The sequence below is a fragment of the Meleagris gallopavo genome, chromosome 21 (genome assembly GCF_905368555.1).
Source record: "Meleagris gallopavo chromosome 21, MGAL_WU_HG_1.1, whole genome shotgun sequence".
Classification (NCBI taxonomy): domain Eukaryota; kingdom Metazoa; phylum Chordata; class Aves; order Galliformes; family Phasianidae; genus Meleagris; species Meleagris gallopavo.
The window spans coordinates 2,854,104-2,875,942 of NC_139424.1; the positions used below are offsets into that span (position 1 = coordinate 2,854,104).

Consider the following 21,839-nt stretch of genomic DNA (forward strand, 5'->3'; position numbering starts at 1 on the left):
ATCTTCTTGTATTAAAAAAAAAAAAAAAATACACATATATATATATATATATATATATAATATACACACACACATATGTGTGTGTGATTCAGACCTTGGACTCTTACTAAAAGTAGGTTTATTGCATGATGGCTGATTGCAGTGGGATGAGTGAATCTGTGTTAGATTGTTAGTGCCCGTTTCTGTATTGCTATTCATACTTATGTTAAGGAGTCTGGAATTATTCACTGCTTTCATAGATGTTGTTGAGAAAGCTCTAACCATGAGGGAAGCAGAGGAAGGGCAGCCCTCAGCGTGCTGACAATGTCATATGTCATCCTTTGGCAGTCCTTTTGATTTTGCATATCTAGAAGCTCCTTTTTGTCTGTCAGTTTGCTGGGTGTTGCATGAGCATTTGAGAGCAAAGACAAAAAAGGACAACTTACTCTTTGTGTATTTTGGTGCTTGTTTCATTAAGCACATCTTTAGCACAGATTTTATATGGAAATTGGATTTTTGGAACTCCTCTTCCTCCTTCCTACTTAGGAATCAAGCAAACAACACATCTCTACTATAAAGGGAGGAGAATGGAAGGAGAGTACTGATAATAATGGTCTTTAACTTGGCTGTCATGCTAACACAGTCCTAAACATTCTCAGTGGATCCAAAGATCACTGCCCTTTCTTGGGAGGGACTGGATTTGATAGTCTTTCTGTTCTGGTACCAGAGCTGTGATAGATGTGTGTTTTTGCTATAAAAATAATGATTACCATGGTGCCTCCATATATGGACCAATTTTCTACAGGGTTTCTCCACTGACTGAGTTGGTTTCTTGTGTTGGCTTTTTTTCTGTTCTTCCATGTGCATCCAAAGATTTGTTAATGCAATTCCTGTCTGAAGTATACAAATCCACTGAAGACAATCTCTGTCTAACGTATGCAAAGAGAAAAGCCTGGTTTTGTTGATGAGGAAATAGAAAATATCTTAGTTTTATTTTCTTTGTTTTGTTTCCTTCCTTTGTAGAGGTTGTTTATTTTGGAAAGCAAATGGTGTAATATTGTAAGTTTTTATTGCATTTGTGTTGCTCTTGGAGATGGAACTAGGCAAAGCTTGAGTGGTAATGATTGGCAGTTATCTTCCTGAATCTGCTTTTTTTTTTTTTTGAGCCAAGAGAGCAAATGTATTAAATTTTTGTTGAGAAATGATGAAATTCCCACTGTGAGCTATTAGCCTGTTTGCAGCCAATTGCTTGTTATTTTTTTCTCCCAGCTTTCATACTGATGGACAAATAAGGAGGTTTTGAATACAGGAAAAGCAGGACCCTGCTAAATTGTGCTTTGTGTGAGATGGCTTGTTGGAATATTTATGTTATGGGTGGATGGATTTGTAGTTAATTAGAAATCTGTAGAGCTTTTATTTTAAAAGCAGCGTTCCCTAAACTTTCATTACCTTCCCCGTTCCTGCCAAATTTCTGTATTGCTTCTGATACAGTACCAGACAAGTTGTTTTATTCATTTACAGAAGTTACGTTGCATTTTTGTAATGAAGCCACAGTTTGTTCTCCTCAGAGTTGGGCCAGTTATATTTCTGATTTTTCCAGACTGAAAGTGAAGGCAATAAACGCTGTGGGCAGTGAAAAGTCAAGACAGAATGGGATGTGTGGTGAGATGGGATGTGTCCTGGTGGTCTGCATGGACAGTCTGCCAGCCATATGCCTTGCAGATCAGTACAGCACTAATAGGCTTTAGCACAAACCAGCTGCACTTCAGGACATGTTTTTTCAGGTTATGCTGGTAACTCCCCCTTCTTTCAGAATGCCTCAACACTTTTGAGACGTCAGGGAGAGAAGGTGGGATTTGTTCCGTGTGCTGTAGACCAGCAGGCTGCTAGGTGAGACCAGAAATGATGTGGGAGAATTTCTGAATTGAGAGAAAGCGTGAAGCAAGTGGTGGGAGAAACATCCTGAACCCATCCCCATAAAATAGAAGTGAGCAACCCAAGAGCTTAGCTGCAGTGATCCACGTGTGGCTGGTCGGCTGGAGCTTGACTGCTTGGGAAAGTCCAAATTGAAGGGTTGAGGTACATGCCAGGATTCTTTGGTTGCTTACAGTGATTCCTTTTATGTGAAGTGAAATCAATGACCTGCTGTATCCCTTATGGAAGTGTTCAGGCATGTGGCTTTAATTTACTTATTGCAGTCAAATCAGTAGTGATTTGTTCTCCTAATGACATGCAAACTCAGTGTGCTGTTCCCAACCTGTTTGTTTGACTGTTTTTCAGCTTCCAGACCGATTTAAGTTTGCTCCAGAGATGGAAGCATACGTAGATAAATTCCTGACCAGCTGTGATGATCCGGAGAGGCAGCTAGCAGTGATGATTGGCTTCTCTACTCTCACCAATCAAGGCTACCCAGTGGTACCCAGCGTTTGGAGGGTGGTTAGACACCTGCAGCCAGTGGCATTGCAGAAATACGTTGACTGGCTCAAGGACATGTTCCTTAAGCCAGACTTGGACTGTTGTTTAGACTTCTCAACTAACCGGCAAAAGCAGAACCAGGAAAATAAAAACATGTGAGTGTGTTTATGATGCATCTTTTCATTCTGTTTCGTGGTTAGGGGAGCTACTAATCCAGTTCTTAAAACAATTCTGGTGAACTGTAATCCCTTGGTGGGGCAAATTGATTGTTGTGTAGTAAAAAGCAAGCTTGGGAAGATTGTATCTCTTCTTATGTACCTGTTGCTTCTTACCACGTAACTTACTTTGCCATTCTTAATGTAAACCCTCTAAGTGAAAGTCACCTCTTGCTGCGTTGGGACGTGTGCTTTGTGTTCACTTGTGTGTGGTGTTCATGCTACTGATTGAGTTCACTTCCCTATTGAAAGAGCACAACACAAGATTGCTCGATTAAGGAAATGGATCATCCACCGACTTATGAGCATTGTTGAAAGTCCTGTGAAGAAAGAAGAGAGCCTTGTGATGGACATTTCCAGGTAAGAATGATTCTAAGACTGAATGCCACATGTGCTTGGAATAATTATTGTCTCTACACCAGTGCTGTAGGTAAGCTGTTCCCATGGCAAATTGATACAGAAATATTCCATAATTAGTTATTTAGAAGATTAGGTTCTGTTTTTAAAACGCGTTCTGCAAACTTGGACATGCTCTTGTCATAAGTAGTTCAGGCCCTTATAATCAACACAGTCACATCTGTTTTTCATAAATGTTGGGTTCCTTCTTCTTTAGACTGTTTGAGGATGTAATTTCTAATCCTTGTGTCAGATTTTAGTGAGTATTTATCTTTCAGTTTGAGTCTTGGAGGATATAACCCAAACGTGACAGTCTGAGTATTATGTGGCCTCAAATGTTGACACTTCACTTCTGTGAAATCATGAGCATCCTTTTCTCTTCTTTATCCTGTGTACGTGGAGAAAAGGGTTTTAATGTAGAGAATGGTATTTTTCAGTATTTGAACATCCTTACAAAAATATTGTATGTGCTGTGTTCTATTTAGTTTTGTGCAAACAGACTGCTTTTGCTCTACTATGACCTAACTGGCTTTTATTATTATTATTTTCATTTTGTGTATTCTAGGTTTTGCTTCTTCCATGCTTTCTTTGAGACTAAGAAAAAGACTTCCCAAATACCTGAGACAAATGTCCTTATATCAGAACCCCTAGATGAACAAGCTCACTCACTGGCAGCAAACTATTTCTTTGGGTAAGAATTTTCCTCGCATGCCCTATGTTTGAAATTTTTTCATCTTTTCTGGAGGTAAAACACCACGATCACCATGCAAATGGCAGAACAAGATGTTGGAGTATTTTCTGTTTGACCCCAGGCCTAGGAAATGGCTTCTTTTTTAAGGAGATCCTATCTGAATGTCCCAAAGATCCTAAGCTTTTTTCCAATAAAAACTTTTTTTTTTTTTTTGCATTGCAAACCTATTGAGTATGTGTGTGAGAGTCAGGTAGGCAGTTGAACTCAGGATGCATTTTCTCATGTGGTTTCTGTTATCTCTGTTGCAAACTAGAAGTAAAAGGACTAAAGAGAGAGGTGATGGGGTCACACAGGTTGCTGTTGGCTTTCTGTCTAGTCTGTGTGTGAGCCATTGATAGATCCATGTACTAAGGGAGATGAAGTTTGAGCAATAAGACAGGCATGGAATAACAGACACAGTCAGGTGATTGCCCAGCCTTATGCTCTAACCTCAGTAGAGGGAAAGTAGAGAACACAGTGGGACAAAGAATGGGAAACAGCTGGGAACAGGAATGATAGTCAGTGTACAGCATCTTTGGGGGCACCAAGGCAATGAGGTGTACATTACTGTGCCTGGATTCATGCATGGGTTGAAAGTTAGGCTTGTGAATCTGGGTTGAAATGAGTGACTAGAGCTTCGTGTTGAGTGCTCTGTCTGGGGGCAGTATTTTGGCAAATATGGAGAGGGTCATCTTGTTCATCTGATGATAATGTGCTGGCTGTTTTTCTTTTCAGGTTACTTCAGACTTTAAATACCTTGACTGTTTTGGGGGATACAACTGAGGCAGCAGCCTTGAGGGAGAAGCACATCCATGGTGTGACTGCAGATGGGAAGCTGTGGATCTTTCATCTTGTTGAGTATGCCAGTGAGCTGCTCTCCAGTGAGAAGTATGTCAAAGCTGTGAAGCCTTTTACCAAGGAACAGAGAGATGCCTGGGAGAGGTGAGAAGTTTGGGAGGCTGTGTGCTGGGATCATGGGATGAGGAAGCTAAAAAGGCCTCTGGGCTAGTAGATTTTGGCTGTATTCTCTTGTCCTCCTCCTTTTGTTCTGATTGCTGCAGCAGAACTGTTTCACAGGCAGTAGCAGTTGTGTTTCTTCCCTTCAGTATCCTGCACCTGGTACTTGGCTTTCAGGATGCCTTCCTGTTTCTCATCACCCAATCCTGTTTTATTTTTTATTCTGTCTGTGTGTTAACAGTGTGTTAAGTCATTCTGTCCTTTCCTATTTTCACTCACAGTCCCTCTCCTAAACATGTTAGCAACTCTACTAAGCTTTTCTCCATAGGAGCCCGTTCAGACTTCCCACTGACTCTTTCCTGATGCTCTTTTCTGGGCATGATAAGGGTCTTTGTCTTGGCTATAGTATTAGGAATGTAGCTTGTGTCCAAGTGCAGAGGTTTTATAAGCCACACAGAAGTTGAGATGCTATTGTTAAAATTATGTATTGTATATATGTCCAATATCAGTAAATTAGAAGTTGAGTATAGAAAATGGTTTTGTAGATTTTATCATGATTTTAGACTGATCATAAGAGGGGATTTGCTGTTGTTACCATGAAAGACTCAAAAGGTTTTATTTCTTCAGGACACTTCAGTCTGTGAAGAACCTGCAAAAGAAGAAAAGCAAATCAGACAGTGCCAAGCACTTTGCTTTTCAGCAACTTCTGCTTTTAATGGCCATTCATCTTTTCAAGGTAAGCTCTCTGAAGCAAATATGATTAGTGCAAAATGTGTTGATAGCAAGGCATCCTGAACACCCAGCTGGAGAACTTCTTTGTATTCAGAGATCTATTCTTTCACTGCCTCTGGCTTCTAAGAATGGGGAATTGGGAGTTAATAAACTGTTTCTTACTCTGTCTGTAGACACTAAGTTACAGGGGCAAAGCTTGGTGCAAGCACTGGTTGTGCTATTGATTTGTTGCTGGGCAAAACAATTCTACTTTGTTTCATATTTTCTTCTGTAGAGGGGTTGTAGTCGCTGATTTAAATACTTGTACTTTTTAAAGAGATCCTTAGGTTTGGGATATATTCCTTCTGTTGCTGTTGATATTGGGGAATTCACAAACTGAGTGTTTACTGTCTACTTGTGGTCAAACAGAATCCATCTGAAACAATGGATCTTCTGAGTGACCTTCTGAACTGCACAGAGAGGGCGTTCAGCAAGGAAGCTAAGAAGAAAAAGACTGGTGAGTCCCTTCTGCAGAAAGAAATTGAATGGGATTGTTAAAGCCCTGTCAAAAGACAGAAATGGAGGTTCTGCATTAGTGAATCACTCTGAATACATCATTTCTGGCTTGATGCACTTTTTCCCAGGAAAATCCCCTCTGCTTCATTCTTTCCTCATCTTTCCAAATCTCTTGTCCATCTTGCCGTCCTCATCCTCAGTTGATGGTGTTCCTATGTGCCCCTTACAGAGGGGGCTTCAGGTCTTGTTGTTCAGATGAGCAGCATCCAGCAGAGTTCATTCATTTTGAGTCCTTGTTCTGTGCTGCCCATGAGCTTGCTGAATACAGCAGGCAAGCCTGAAAGTTGTTACTTCAGGAGCACAAGTCTTGGGCTGTCTGAATGCATCCTTGTGTGCACACGTAAGACAGGTTCTTTCCCTGACAGGAAAGACAGGTCAAATCCCAACCTACTTCCACAGGCCCAAAGTGAGACTAGACTAAAGCAGCAGGAACAGGTTGGGATTTGAGCAGAAAAGAACCTGTCTTATACTTATGACTTTGTCTCTAAGTAAGGTCTTATTCTTCTTAAATCCCTATGTAAATTAGTAGGTTACAGAACAGAAGCCATAATTTTTGGTGACTTAGTTGTATGAAGATAAGGATTTCCAGTCTTTCAGACTAATGGACCACTCTCAAACCTTTTTTCATGGGCTCCTGTGGCTACTGATTTCATTGGAAACCTTATAAACATCAGATAGTTTGGCTAACTAGCTGCTGCTGATTGCTTGAACGTGGTCACATAGGTACCTCATGAAGTGCAGAAATGCTAATGGAAGTAATGATTAAATTAATTGTAGGTTTTGTTACTTGTTGTAGCTTTGCAATCACCTAAAAACTATTTCAGGTACGTTTCTCTCTGTTAGTTGTCTTTCCATTATTTGTTCCTGTGCAGAGAACGCAGAGCCAGAATGGGTTGAGGTGATTGTGGAAATCCTCCTCTCCCTGCTTGCCCAGCCCAGCCTGCTCATACGTCGCATTTCCAACAGCGTGTTTGGACGGATCTGTCCTAACCTGACCAAGAAGGGCCTGCAGCTGATCTTGGATGTAAGTCTTGTCCCTAACAGGTAGAGAAGCGTGTCTCTATTTTGGGATTAAATAAAAGCCTCCTTGATTTTAAAAATGTCTGTCATATGTGTGCTGCTGAATTTTAAAAGCAGATTGTGGACAATTTCTTTGTGAGAGCATGTGATCTAATTTTAGGCTCTATTCCTTAGCAGTTTTGGGCTGAGGAAATTCTTGATGCGTTTTATACAACTGGTACATTTTATATGTGAATATCAAAGGTAACTTTTTCTGAAAAGGTTAAGCATAGATGTACTAAAAATAACCAACACTGAAAACTTGAACTGGTCACACCACTGAGTAAGGTGGTGTCTTCTGAGAGAGTAGTATATAGGTGGCAGTACTTGAAACAATGAACCTAATACTTAATTTGTAACAAATCAAATGCATGATCTGTCTCCAACCTCTGCACCTTTGTTGTTTCTTAGAGAAAGAACTTAATAACTGACCTGATATTAAAAGTCAGAAAGTTGCATGTCCTTACTATGTCATCATTCAGCTGCCCTTTGAGCTGAAATTCGTGTCTTTTGTGCATGCAAAGCACTGAAAAGAAGGAAAAACAGTCCCTCTTTTCTGCAGGTTCTTGACCCGTATCAAGATCAGGATGAAGAAAGTGCTGTTGTTGTGGTGGAAGAATCAGAGAAAAAGATCAAGTCTGAACAGGACACGGTGATTGATGTGGCATTGCTTGTGCCAAACAATTTTCAGACCTTCAGCATTTAACAGTAACATTTCTGCTGATCAGTTGTAATAGACATAACTGCATTTCTCTGCCTTGAATGAAATGGCTTTGGCTCTATTAGGATTTATTTTAAATGTGCAACAAACAAATTGTTTGCTGGAAGTGCATGTTTATTAGTCTCGAGATTGAAGGAAAATGCTGTTGTGGGCATGGCTATTTGAACATGTGAGACTTCCTGAGAAGAATTGCCTACATCCTGAGATTAGCACAGGCCTCTCTGCAGCTCAGACAGATTGAATCATGGTTGTGATGCACGATCATCTGAATTCAAGATCTTGGGCTCTAAGAACTGCAGATATTCAGGTCATGAAGTATTATTAATTATTAGCAGAAAGGGAAGTCAGATAGGGGGCTGTTACTTCAGTTCTTCCTTAGAAGCTTCTTTTTTAAGCCACATTCAGTGTGATAGAGAGGTAAGTGATATTCTGCTCATGGCTCTTGTGAGGACCTGATACCTGTTGTTATCTGAGGGCTGCAGGCAAGAGAGCAGGCTGAGGGAGGGCTTGACTTTTATTTCTGACCAATGACACATCTGAGAATTAAGTGGGGCCTGAGGAATGGTGGGATCAGGAGATGAACTTTTCTTCCTCAGGATGATGATGATGATGAAAGTGAGGACTCCTCAGATGATGGCGACAGCGAGGAAGAGAATGACAGTGAAGATGAGAAGAATGAAGAAGTGGATGAAGATTTTCGCAGTCAGCTGATCAATGTTCTTCAAGCAGGGAATGCATTGGTATGTTTTGAGTGCCTACCTTCATACAGATACCAGGAGGTCTGGGGTGGTGAAAAATTATCAAAACCCCACATTCTGTCTGAGCCTACATGGTGATAACCTTAGCTGTTGTCTTCACATGGCATTTGATGCAGGAGGTCAGGAGCTTCAAAGACAGTAAATCATTTTTTCTTTCATTTATTGTCAGGATGTCCTGCGCACTGTTGCTTCCTCAGTCTAGCCTGATAGCTTGCTTTCCTACCTGCAGTCAATGAGATGGATGGGAATAAAGCTTTGAGATGCTATTATGTAGTGTCTGTTTTTGTGTCCCTGCAAAGTGCACAATGCACAATGACCCGGGCAGGTGAGGGTCAGGAGCTGTTTTTGAAGTATGTGAAGTGACATGTAGTTTTTGTATTCTAAAATAACAAAAGGGAGAAGATGAGAGTGATGAAGAACTGGATGATGAGGCTATGATGGCTCTCGACAAGAACATCTCAGCTCTCTTTGCAGAACAGCAGAAACGGATCCAAGCAAAGAAGGATGAGAAAGACAGGATAAGGAAAGAGAAGATCCTGCGGAGGGATTTCAAGATTAAGGTGTGAGATAAGTACCTCAAGCAAAGAGCTTTGGCCAGCCAGCTTGCTTGCTGTCACCTACTGTGTGCTATGAGCTACTTAATGTTAAATAGTTTGGACATTCATGTATGTTGTAAGCTCATGGAGATTGGGTCTGGATTTTTCTGGCTTGTACAGCACCTGATGCAGCAAGGTCATGGGCAGAGACTGGGGCTTCATGTACTGACTCAAAAAAGAAAACAAGGTTGCACTGTTTAAAAAGTGAGCTGTGGGTTTGATTTGCTTGTCTGAAATGCTTCAGCTGACTGGCTCTCTCCCCGCACTTACCCATAAGGCAGGTACCTGTCAGTTTTTGTAAACTGGACAAGCTTGATGTGCCTTATTGTGATGCACATAAAATCCCACCTGGTAACCTTGCAGCTTAAGCTTTTTCTTGACTTTTATGCTAATAAAAACCAGGAGGGTTGTGATTAACCCCCTCCTGGTTATTTTGTGTCTGTAATACTGACCGGAGGCCACCTGATGCCATCATGGTATGGTACAGGGTATTCAGCCATGCAGGAACAGCTCAGCTGCTCGTGTATAGAAACGTCTGGTCGTGTATAGAAACATCACAGTAGCTAGGAGAAAGGCTGGTTTATGTAGTGAGCCATTGGCTTTGCTGCTTTTCTATTCTGATGCTGTACAATAAGAGTATGATTTTATGGTCATGCAGTGTCTGGAAGACAAAGGGGGCTTATGGGTGTAAGAACTAACAGATCTGTGCCAAATTACAGTGACTGCAGGTCTGGCTGAGTGGTGGTGACTCTCATAACTGCTGTTTCTAAGTGGTGCCACTGCACAAAATAGGCTAGAGTTAACCAGCAGCTTTTAATCTTCAGTTTCATTTAGTCTTCACGTTATCATGTCCTAACATTAGAAATGATAGCAGATCTCAGCTGTAAATATCGTTTTCTTCAGACATCTTCCAGCTGCCACGTACCCTGCTCCAGATGGAAGGAGCTGCTTTGAATAGATCCATCCTCTGTTCCTTGTTTACGTTAGTTCTCAACTCAGTAACTGTGTTTTCAGGTGCTGGATCTGGTTGAAGTGTTCCTGAGTAAGCAACCAGAGAACCCCCTGGTGTTCGACATCATTGAGCCTCTGCTTCAAGTGATTGAACAGTGCATGAGCTCAGACTCAGACAAGCAGGAGGTTGATTTCCTCCAGAAAACAGCTCATATCTTCACGTAAGTGTCCTTAATCCTCTTGTTATAGGTGAGGGCTTTTTCATGACACCAGTAGTATTAGATGAATCCCTGAAGTTTCTCTTTTTAAGAATGGAGACAATTGCTGTGTTTATAGATAACGTGGAATTAGATTATTGTCATCACACACAAGCACACACTCACAAACATAGACAGTGCTTGGCTATAACGTGCAAGAAAGCATTCAGGACCTGAGTTTTCTAGTCTAAGGGACTTCAAGTGTTAAACCAATTTGCAAGTGGAAACCTGCAGAACAAACATTCGGTATTGCAGACACAGTACCATGTCTCCGAGTATTTCCCCAGGCCTCTGACCTCTGAGTCAAATGGTTCAACAACTCTCTGGGCTTACAAGTTGCTGCTGTGGCTGGAACAGAACTCCCAAGAAATTATTACTAAGACAGGCAAAGTACAAATTGTCTCTGCTTACTGGCAGAAGTGAGGAAGGATATAAACAAGACAGAGGCATAATGCATGGTGTGTTGTGATGTGTGCCCTCTGTACCCCACTCCCTGATTTTCTCAGCACTGCTCTAAGGTGCTGCTCTCTTCCCCTTTTGTGAAGCAGTTCTGCTGTAGCACAGTTTGTGGCTACAGTTTGTTCACTTTGTGGGAACTCTGGAAGAATGTTGACTCTGTTGCTCAAGTAGCTGCTTCAAGGTGGAGAGCAGCGATTCTGCTCACCCTTCTTGCCTCAGCAATGTGTGTTTCCTTTGCTGCCCAGGGCTAGCACCATTTTTTTGTGTGTGTTATGCTAAGCCCACTGATGAGAGTTCAGACATCTTTTCCCTAGAGCTCTTCTTGGAGGTAATGGCTTTGGGTTTGTGCTTAATGCTCTTTCAGGAACTCGTTATGCCGAGCTAAGCAGTACTGCAAGAGAGTGGATGTCCTGCAAGATGATTTGCACACCTTTGTGGAGAGGCTTGTGAAAAAAGCTTGCAAGCACACTGATTCTTCAGTGGCTCTCTATTATTTCAGGTAAGTGTTAAAAAAGAGCTTCTGTACTGTGTTCTGTGGGCAGTGCTATGACTGTGGCTGGTCTGTAAGCAGGCGTAATGTTGCATATTACAACAGTTCAGAGAGCTGAGAAAGTCTATGAAGGCCATGTGCCTGTATCTGGGTCTTACATGAGTACCAGTCATTCAGCCTGGCAGTGTGAAGCATTTTCAAACAGAGATATCTATTTTTTGTTGATGATCTGCAATATAGCAGTTGTCATATACAGCTTTGCTAATAATGATGGGAAGTGCTCCCTTGAGCTTCGTCAGAGAGTAATGAATTGCACGTGATTCAACACAGGGATGAGTATAATTTATGGTCTGTCTGCAATGATGATTCTGTAAATACTGTGGTTTCCTGTCTCCATGATAGCTCACTGAGGATTGTAATGATGCTGGCTTCTGTCTGTACATACCGGTATCTCCTTTGCCACTGAATGCAGTGAATTAGGATAAGCCAGATGTGTATCTGCTAGGAATTATGAGTAATCTTGTTGTTTCCTGGTGTAAATGGAAATGGCTCTCACCTATAGGCTTTCTTGTAGCTTGCAGGTAAATTCAGGGAGACTTTCATACTCCGTACACAACTGTGTGGGTGCCACGTTGCATGGTTCACCCAGTGCCATGGACAGTGTTGGCTCTGCAGCACACCCAGCCTGTGGCTGTGCAGGAGCCATGGTACGTCCTGGCTGTGTGCTGCATGGCTCCCTGCCAGCTTCTGCCAGTCCTAGTGCTGAGCAGGGCTGCTGTGTGCCTGCCCAGTTAATGCACATTCTCTAAAATTGCAGGCTTTCTGCTTGCCCTTTCTGATCTGCCTGAGCTTTCCAGGCACAGAGCAGCCTGGGCTGGGAGCACTGTGGTGCTGACTGGGCTCCGGAAGCCTGAGCAAATACAGAAGTGCTAGTCAAAACTGGCAGCATGCAGCATGAGCTTGAACAAACCAAGCTGGTAGTGGAGATGTTTGTGATTGTGGTGACAGACAGTGAAATGATGCAGCCTCCTAAGACTTAAATCTGTCAAGAGTGCGTTAAACTAAGAGAAGGGACCCTCTCAGACTCTAATCCTCTGTTAGTAGAGAGCAGGCTGCCTGCTTCACTTGGCCTCTGCCCTCAGGTGGCTTTGCAGTGACACTGGTAACTGCTATTGTTCTCTTTTTCATTTCTTTTAAGTGCCTCCTTATACCTGCTCAAAGTGTTGAAAGGAAATGTGTCAGATAAATCACCAGCTCTTCCTGTCCCCCTGTCAAAGAAGCAGACAAACACCATCCCACAGGCTTGTCAGGTAAGAGCAGGCTACTGTCAAGGCAATGTTTTTGCCAGTAAACTTGCATTCCCTCATTTTGCTGAGAGGACATTGCTTATTCAGTCTCACTGTTTCTGCTGTCTGCAGATAGCTGTCTGTATGATTTCTTTTCCATGCCATAAAATGTCACGTTCTCCATTCCGTTCTGCCTCACCTTCCTGTCTTTGCAGTTCCTGTTTGCCTGTGGCCACCAGGGGCTGCTGATGGACACTGGATCTGTGTTAATTACCCAAAATGCTTGATATGTATTTATTACTATTCTGTCTGATGTGCTGTTTTTTGTTTTTTTTTTTTTGCATTAACCTCTTTGCAGTCTGAGTTCTTTTTTGGGAGGGTGCTGAGGAGTAGGGGTGCACAGGATTGTGGTGGATGGGGTGAACTCACCTCTCATTGAGATTTGGGCTGAGTAGTTTAAGTGAAAAAAGAGTAGAGCAACCCTGATTTTGGTGGTAGTTGGTTGCAGGAAGGCTCTTCACCTGGCTCTGCTTTGTGAGTGTATCAGTTGAGGAGCTTTACTGTCTGATTCACTTTCACCTTCTGAAATTTTGCTCATTTTTGCTGAAAATCTGCTGAATGTTACAGGTCTCTGAATTTGGTGGCCCTTATGTTGGGCAGCCCCTTGCAGTCACCCCCACTAGAAATTAGGAAGGTTTTTCCAGCTAGCCTGCACTTGCCTCTGGATCTCTCAAATTGTGTGCAGGAATTAGAGCCTTAATTTTGTTAACATTAGTGTGGGAGGAATACAAACAGGACTAGCTTATGACAAGGGAGGGTCTGGAAATTACAAACAATGAGATATTATTAGTGGCTGAAAAGACAGTCAATGTTTCTAAGGCTTTGTGAGAAACCAAGAGTGCTAATCCAAGCAGCTCTTGTTCTGTGCTGGCCTTCCTGGAAAGAAAAACTAAGGAGGAGACCTATGGGAAACATAAACAACATACTTGATGGTGAGGCTAGGGTGAGACATGCTGCATCCTTGTGCAGCTTCACAGCAAAGACTATTATTCCTATGGGGAAGAGAGCTGTAGTCTTGTTGTGCCAAGAGCACAGCCAGCAGTTAAAGTGAGTTGCTGGTTTTAGAGAAGTGACACAGTTTGGTCTGTGTGGTTCTACTGGTGCTGATGTTGTTTTGAGGCCAGGAAGGTCTTTTTGGAGAGAGCAAGTGTGGTGTGTTTCCAATGAGCAGCGCTTTGTGAGGACATTCTGGAGCTTTTCAGTAGTCAGCAAAGTGGAACTAGGACAGACCATATGATGCAGTGGTCACATTGAAAAGACTGTTACTGCAAAAGAAATGTTTGATAACAATATCTGTGTGGGAAAGGATCAGTTTTCTCCTCTACAGCTATATACATCAAATAATTACTAAGCATAGGCACTTCAGAGCCATCTTCCCTTTTTTGGTCTTGCTTGTGTTCAGCTGCAGTAGCAGTAGGGCCTGTGTACTGTTGTGAAGATCCCAGCTTTGATCTCCTTTCTTTCCCAGAGAGTTGTGCCTCCCTGGCGATGTGAGAACAGTCAGGAATGTCAGGATGTGGTGCTGCCCTCCTCATTCGCCTGCATGCTGTTAGTTTAGATCCACGTTGCTTCTGCAGGTCTCATTTTCCTGCTGCCTGTCTGGCTTTCTTTTTCCCCACCAGAGGGAGATATTAGAGCGTTTACACCTGTCTGGAATTGCTGGTTCCCTGCTTGGCACCAGGGCTTGTCTGCTGGGCACTGACAAATCCTGGACAGAGCTGCTACGTGGTATATTGACCTACACCTACAGATTCAGATGGCTGTACAGCTGAGAACTCCATGTGTACAGCACAGCTGCTGCAGGATTGTCTGTGAACCTAATGTGAGCTATACATACTTACCACAAACCCAGAATACAGCCCTTGCATGAAACCACACTACATCTAGTATAATTAATCTTCTTAGGAAGCCGTGCTACACTTCACTAACTTGGTCATACTGCTATTGGAACTTGGGAGAGCATGTGTGGGGCCTGCTCTGTTGTTTCTTCTTGGCAATATGTTCTATTCCATAGGCCTGTTTCATATAAACTACCTAAGAACATTGAGCTGTTGGAAAAATCAGCGTGCAGTGGTTGAAATGAATTGCTTTATTTAGCAATGAATCACTCTTGTTTCAGGGGAAAATTTTTGTTCTGCTTTTTCCCTATAGCTTTTGAGCACAGGCTGCTTGGACGTGGAGAGAGTGACTTTGATATATCAGCAAGCACTGACACAATTCTTGAGCAAACGAAACAGTGCCCTCACAAGTTCCATGTTTCTCGATCTCTTCACCCGCTTCCCGGTAAGTGTTGCTGCCTGTATGGTGCACTTTCTCCTTGTGGCTCCAAAATACAGCTGTAAGCCTGGGGAAAGGGGAGAAACTTTTCCAGTTTGTTGTGGGCTGTTAAAATTGTTGCAGGGCTTCCTCGGATTTTCACCTTCTTAAACTCTGAATAGTCTGTGTTTTGATACCAGTGCTGCAGAAGACCACTCTGGTTTGGATCGGGATAAAGCATGGAGAATGTAGGTGAATAAAAGGCTGCTTTTTAAAGAGAAGCTCTAATTTTCTACCAGTATTCAGGACCACGTGGATAAGCAGTGCTTGCACAAAGGCAGAGAAGGAGCCAGCTTGTTTAAACAGCTCCTGTCCAGGTTTCTGGAGCTCGTGGATTCCATACAGCTGTTCCTTGCAGAAATGCCTTTTTAAATCTTTAAGCTCATCCCTTTTGTAAAACAAAAGCAATGATTTACATAGATACTGGCTTTTTTAAAGCTGGGTTTTACCTGCTTGCTAGAGCTATCTGTTCTTTCACTAGTCTTCTTGCCCCCTTATGGAAGCTGCTTTAGGTGGTGTGGATGAAATAACATCTGCACAAGGCGTTAGTGAACTTTACAGCAGACTGCTCTTTCTGTTTTCTTCCAGTGCCTGATAGATGGCATTGGAAATCTGCCAGTAAGGTATTTGCAATCCACATGCTTTCTCATTTCTTGTGTCTGGATTCTTTCTCCCCGTGGAGTTGGAAGGATTTTGTATAGAAACCTAGAAATTGTTGGATTAGGCCAGAAAAGAGATTCAGCAAGCTTTGCTGACATGAAACCCTGCCCTGGAAATGTTGTTTTGACCATGAATTGTTGCAGGGTGTGATTTTAAGATAACATCTCTCTAGAGATGCTGTCCTCCTGACAGCTGTTTCTGGCCCTTTAGTGCACGGAATGGGACCTTTTCCCAGCTCTGACTTTCTCTAGTCTAACTCAGCACGTTTTCCTTTGCCTGTGGAGCTGCTCCTCTGCATGAAGTGAACTGCCTACAGAAAATATCAGGGGGGTAGAGACTTAAGTCAAGAATCGGGCATTTTCCTGATCTTTTCCAAGTAAAAAGTTTTGCTGCTGATTTTGTTGTGGTCAAGATTTTACAGGGCTGCTGTGAATAAAGTTGTTAATTTTCAAATAAGATGTTGCTGATCTCTGAACACCTTTCTTGTGGAATTTTCTTCTTGCTCAAGATAATAAGATAAAGAAAGACTCAATCTCTTATTGTTACAGATCATGTGCAAGCCATTAATAGACATCCTTGTGAAGTCTATCACAGCAGGAGCCAGGCAACATCAGCAGGTAAGAAGGAAAGCAAACAAACAAAGCTGTATTAAACAGTCAATCAGAGAAGTCACTTCAGCGTGGCAATTCAGATGGTGCTTAATGTGCTTATTGCTGCCTTTAGGGCTGCCCAATTTTGAGAATTGGCAGAGGTTTTACAAATACTGCCTTGCTGCTTCAGGTGTGTGTCTGAAGTTGTGGAAGTGGCTGATGTATCACAGTCACAGAGTTTCTTTGGTAGTGTTTTCTTTAGGAACTGCCACTTCCAGGGTTGAGGGCTGTTTGCCATAGATCTTGGCTTCAGTCACTTATTTCTTGGCTACTTTCTTACTGGTGAGATGTTCCTCTGTAACACAGCGTGTTATAATCCTTGCTCCTAATGGTAAGTCAAGGTAAGCTTTCTGAGTCTTGTTCTACACATTGCCAGCAGTCCTGCATTTACAGCCCAAACCATTGAGTGATTCTATGATTTCCAGGCCATGTGCTTTGAAACCACCTGTATTATAGATCTGATTTTGATGCTTGATTGCACACGTGTTAGTTAACATAAAATTAGTGGAACCTTATCGATAAAACACTGCAGGATGACTGCACAGCTCACTGTTACGTGAGTGGGGAATGAGACTGGCTGGGTTCTGACTGCAGCGTGAACTGCAGTGGGGGGATCTTCCACACAGTTAATAATCAAAACCCCGTTAGGCCAATAGCACTGTGTCTCAAACCTTCCCACCCTCAGGCTGCAACGTGCATCTGTCCCTTGCAGAAGTGCATTGACTTTTCTGATTCTATTTATGAATCAGAAATAATAGCTGTTTTGTTGTTTCTGATCATTGGAAGGAACGTGAAAGGCTAGGTATGTGTTTACTTTAAGGCTGCTTTACCCAACAGGAATGGCTGTGATTTAAGAACAACAACAACAACAAAAGAGAATTAAGCTTTTAGTATCTCTCAGTGTGTAGGAGTAATGATGTGTTACACACGTGACAGCTAAATTAATTATAAGGTATGTACTTGATCCTATCCTCAGGAGACCAGAACAACATCCCAAGCAGACAACTTGATTTACATGAGTGTCTTTGCTTCCCCAGAGGGAATAGCATTGTCCTTTTTTCAGAGCCTCCCCAGTTATCTGAACATGTTTTGTTTGCAGAGCCCGTTTATCTGTGGGTGGGAGAAGGGGAGGACATGCAGTGTGCTGTGTGTGGGAGAGTAAATAGAGAACATACGTACACTGCTGTTAAAACAAAGGCAACGTGGAGAGTAAGCTATGCAAATGCATACTTTGGCATTTGGAGTTCAGCTTCACCTTTTCGCAGACTGCTTCATTTTCAGCTCTGTTTTCACCTCATCACATGTCGAATTTGCCAGGTTTTCAGTGAAATTCTTCCCACTGATTCTCAGTGGAGATTCTTTATTCTCAGTGCTTTGGTGATGGCTGATGGGATGACAAAGGGGAAAAGCTAGATGGGTGTATGTGGCAAGGTGATGTTGTCAGTAAAGCAGGGACACAACTTCTCTGCAGGCTGAGCAGCTCCTGTCAGCCTTTGGGCTCAGCTACCAAAAGGGCTATCCTGTCTCAGAGAAGAGACAACAAAGGTCTTCTGATGCTCTGACATGGGCCAGCCCCAATGCTCCAGAGCTAAGCGTACCAGTGAATATGGCCTCTAATTAATAAACTAACAGTGCCAGAGACGTGAGGCATAATTCCTTTCCTAACACTCCAGTTACAGTAGTGCTGATCGTTCTGGCTGTGTCTGCAGTGTCTATGAACAGCTAATCCCACTTGAGATTGATTTCTTAGCTCAGCAGATCCCTTTGGCAGGGAGTCTCAGGGTCGTGCTGTGTCTGGGAAGGTGGGAGCTCGTGTCAAAAAAGGAACCCTGGGGCTCCGACCCAGCAGGACTGCTGGCTGCTCTCACCTGGCCTGGGAAAGGCTCTCCCCAAGGGGGTAGAAGAAGTCTTTGGGTTGAGTTTTTAGGTAGTTTTGAGCAAAAGTAAAAGTGGTTAATGGAGAGGATGTTCCTTTTCCATGACCTCGAAAAGCTGAGAGTTTGGGAGAGTAGCATTTATGCAGTCATATCACAAGGTTGTGCTGAGAACGATTTGAGTGAAAACGTACCTTTCCTGTGATGAGGACTGCTGGCTGTAGCTGATGATCTGGACAACTGGCTCTTGCTTTGATGTAACCTTTCTGAGCGTTCTGTCTCCCTCTGAAACCCAGAGAACGTGGAGCAGTGCTGTGTCTGTAATGGCTGAGTGCTGGTACTTAGCAGACAGGAGGTAAGTGCTGTTTGGGAGCTGCATGGCTCATCTCAGTGCAAAGCTTAGCAGGAAAAAAAATGAAGCTTTAAAAGAAATATTTTAGGTATTATGCCTGACAGTGTCATCCTTCTTTCGCCGCCGTTCCTACGTGCCTAAAGCAGCTGTAAGGTTTTTTACTTCCATGGAGAAGTAATTTGTGAGATGAAACAAACAGCAGTCTGGGGGATGAGAGCTCTTAAGGCAGTTGTAAGGCTGGCTTTCAGTGGCTGGGTAGGTAGGTTGGCTTTTCCAGCAGTAAGCTCAACCTGTATAACAAGTTTTAAACTGGAATAGTAAATTTGCAGTGATCCAGCTGAGACTGAGCTTGAAATTGAAGCTTGTGTGTGTAGCCAAGTTCTGTTCTGTGATGTTATCCCTGAAGGGGGGATGCCTGCAAGAGATGTCAGTACAGCAGCTTTCCCGGAAAAGAGCTGGAGACACTGGTATCATTTGTGGCTGGGAGAAGGGGAGTTTCATCTCACCCTGAATTCCCTTGGATCCTGTTTAAACCCACACACAGAGAGACCCAAGATGGATGTCTGTGTGGCTGCAGATGTGCACAATGAGCTTGTGTCAGGCACTTCTTGCATCTGAGCTGGGCCTCTCACCTCCATGCTGGCTGCAGGACGCCATGAGGCACATTCTGGCAGTCAGGTGCACTGTGGCTCTGGCAGCTGCTGCTGTGGCTGCTCAGTGTTACCTGCTGGCTTGTCTATTTTTTTAAAATTCTGCATTTCTTTAAGTGTGGAGCTGAAGAAGGACTGCTGTCCCAAAGGTGCCTGTGTGCAAGTTAAAGTGCTTCAGGCTTTTCAGAGATGAATGCACGAGTTTGGATGTCATTCATTTATTTAACTGGGAAATCTTGTGGGTTTTGCTGTGTTTATTTTAACACTACAGCAGCAGCCTGGTCCTTTTCCTATGCTTGTGTTGATGTTTGTTCTCCCATGTTGAAGAGAAACCAACCTATAACCTAAAGCTGCACCATCTCAGAGCAAGGCCTGCTGCACATCAGGGATGTGTTGTTTCACTGTTATCTACTGTAGAAAAAAGTGAATAGAAATTGTATGAAACAACTAGATTTTAAGCAGTCACCGTGAAGCGTTTCAAGGAGACCTTCAGTGTGTGCAAAGAATGCTTTACGTTAAAGAAATAAAGAAAGAAGGTGTGAAAGAACAGCGTTTTGGGATAGTTCAATCCAGCTTGTTGGATGCAGTTCTGAGGACTGAGGTTCAGAAGATCAGTCTCACTAATTAGGACCATATACTTGAGCAGCAGCAATGTCCCCGCTGGTAGGATGATGATACCAGTGTACATGTCACAACCTTTCTGTGCGTGCAGGCAGGTTTGATAGCTTTCTCTTACTTAAGTATAAGCATCATCTGATAAAATGCAGCTGATGTTTCTAGCATCCCTCACCTGCATGTATGTCTGCATACACACATGCCCTCTAAGCAGCTTAGATACAATGGCATCTAGGGATATATTCTTCAGTGATAAGACTAGTATGGGACAAGGACAAGGCATCAGAAGCAGAGTTTGTGTTACACCTTTGAGCTGAGCTGGTGCTGATGAATTTCGTTAAGCTCCTGGCACAGCTGATCTGTTGGCAGTGCAGTGCATTGCAGTTAGCCAAGCAAAACGTGTGCAGTGCTAACAGGTGGGAGAAGCCTGTGCTGCTTTGGTGACTGAGCTGTTGCTGTCGATCTCGTGTCTTCCTCAAGCACTGAACGCATTCTCCCCAATTCTTTGTGGGGAAAAAAAAAAAAGTGCATTACTTCCTCCTTTCTTAATGCATTTCTTTCTTATTTCTGCCATTGTTTCCAGAAGATCTTGACCTCCAAATTATTTCTTTGTGCTTTGTTCCAGTGGGTGCAGTGCTGCTTTTTAGATATGTACAAAGGCATATTTTTTTTGGCTTGTGCTGATAGTGTGTAAACCAGAGATGAAGTTGTGTTGATTTTAATGATTATTGCATGACTCAGCTGCATACCAGAACCCTCCTGAGCCTTAGGTGAGGAATGTCTTCCTGGTTTATTTTTAGTAGCATCAGTATATGGAGCATAGCTACAGTAACATCTGGTTCTGTAACTGAGGAGGGTTCTTGAGGGGTCCCTCTGATGCTGTTCAAACCCCTTGGTGGTGCATTTTAATTATTGTGCCCCCCCCCTCCATGCTCATACGTGCTGGGACTGCCAGAGAAGTGAGTGAGTGGGTGAACTAATGCTACTTGACTATTACTGTACTCTGTTAGTCAGTCTGAAGGTCAGGTGAAGAAGGAAAACATGCAGCGGGTTGTGCTGCGGTCCCCAGCCTTCCTGCTGCTGGAGGTTTCTGCAGGAGAGCACACACTGCAAGTGCCAGCTCTGAGCTGGGCAGCACAGCGTGTCTGGAAGCCTGGAGCAAGAATGATTTTCCCTGAAAAAGTACTTGTTCACCACCAGCAAGCTGCTGTGGAAAGCACTGCTCCCAACAGAGCCTTTACTGCCCACTGAGGTAGGAAAGCCTATTCTTTTTCTCCTTAGGGGATGATAATTGCTTGAGATGTAGTGTGATTTTCTGAGTCTTACCCCAGTACATTCACCATGAGACAGTCTTGCTCTGCTCACAGCAGTCTGATCTAGATCATTATGGTTCTATTTTATAGAGTTCTAGGCTCCTTGACAGCTTCTCTGTGGACCTTTCTGTTAGATAGCTGCTGCACTCCGGGAGTGTTCTCTCATTGCAGTCCATTGAAATACTGCACTGAGCACTTTGCAAGGACGTGCACACCTCCCTGCTGATCCTCAAGCAAGTTAAAATAGAACATTGGTCTTGGGCAGAGAGCTGAGGTGTCTTAGTGGTGTTTAAACTGGTGGTCATCTCTGTAGGGAAACCTTCCTTTAAGGGTTGGCTCTTCCATTGTTGTGATTTAATTATATTTAGTGGCTTTGTGTATCAGCTGCTGTGCAAAGGACTCTTAAGAGCAAGTAGCTCAGCACAGGCTCCACCTCTCAGCTTCAATGGCCGATGAAAATTAATATGATCACAACCAGTTTGGGAATTAAGAAGGGTGGAGGAAACATTCTCTGCTACCAGGAGTGAGAGGTTGTCCCTGTTTTCATTTAGACCTGCCTGCATCTGTAACATTTTCTTAGGGTTTAGGCAGATGAATTGGTACCTGTCCCTTGTTGTGTTCCTTGGGAAAGGGAGTATATACGTTTCAAAACAATTACTAAAAGCCTTTGTAATTATTTTTGCACTGTAGTCATGCATCAGCTGGAATGTATCCCTGTCATATTATTTACTTTTAAAGCTATATTGATTGAGGATGTTGCAGTAGCTGGGAACATAGTGATCCTGTATTTGTC

General features: G+C 43.0%; 1 protein-coding gene across 1 annotated transcript in view; it reads left to right on the forward strand.

Annotated features, from left to right (window-relative positions):
• The window catches only part of MYBBP1A (MYB binding protein 1a), a 51,733-nt gene that overhangs the window by 5,112 nt on the left and 24,782 nt on the right, over positions 1–21,839 (forward strand). The window contains exons 9-23 of the mRNA XM_010721910.4: positions 2,260–2,549; positions 2,862–2,969; positions 3,571–3,696; positions 4,471–4,677; positions 5,320–5,428; positions 5,833–5,920; positions 6,852–7,003; positions 7,601–7,690; positions 8,356–8,499; positions 8,913–9,077; positions 10,128–10,285; positions 11,145–11,279; positions 12,469–12,580; positions 14,768–14,899; positions 16,141–16,209. Coding sequence (XP_010720212.3) covers positions 2,260–2,549; positions 2,862–2,969; positions 3,571–3,696; positions 4,471–4,677; positions 5,320–5,428; positions 5,833–5,920; positions 6,852–7,003; positions 7,601–7,690; positions 8,356–8,499; positions 8,913–9,077; positions 10,128–10,285; positions 11,145–11,279; positions 12,469–12,580; positions 14,768–14,899; positions 16,141–16,209 — 2,085 coding nt within the window. The remainder of the gene's footprint in view (positions 1–2,259; positions 2,550–2,861; positions 2,970–3,570; positions 3,697–4,470; positions 4,678–5,319; positions 5,429–5,832; positions 5,921–6,851; positions 7,004–7,600; positions 7,691–8,355; positions 8,500–8,912; positions 9,078–10,127; positions 10,286–11,144; positions 11,280–12,468; positions 12,581–14,767; positions 14,900–16,140; positions 16,210–21,839) is intronic.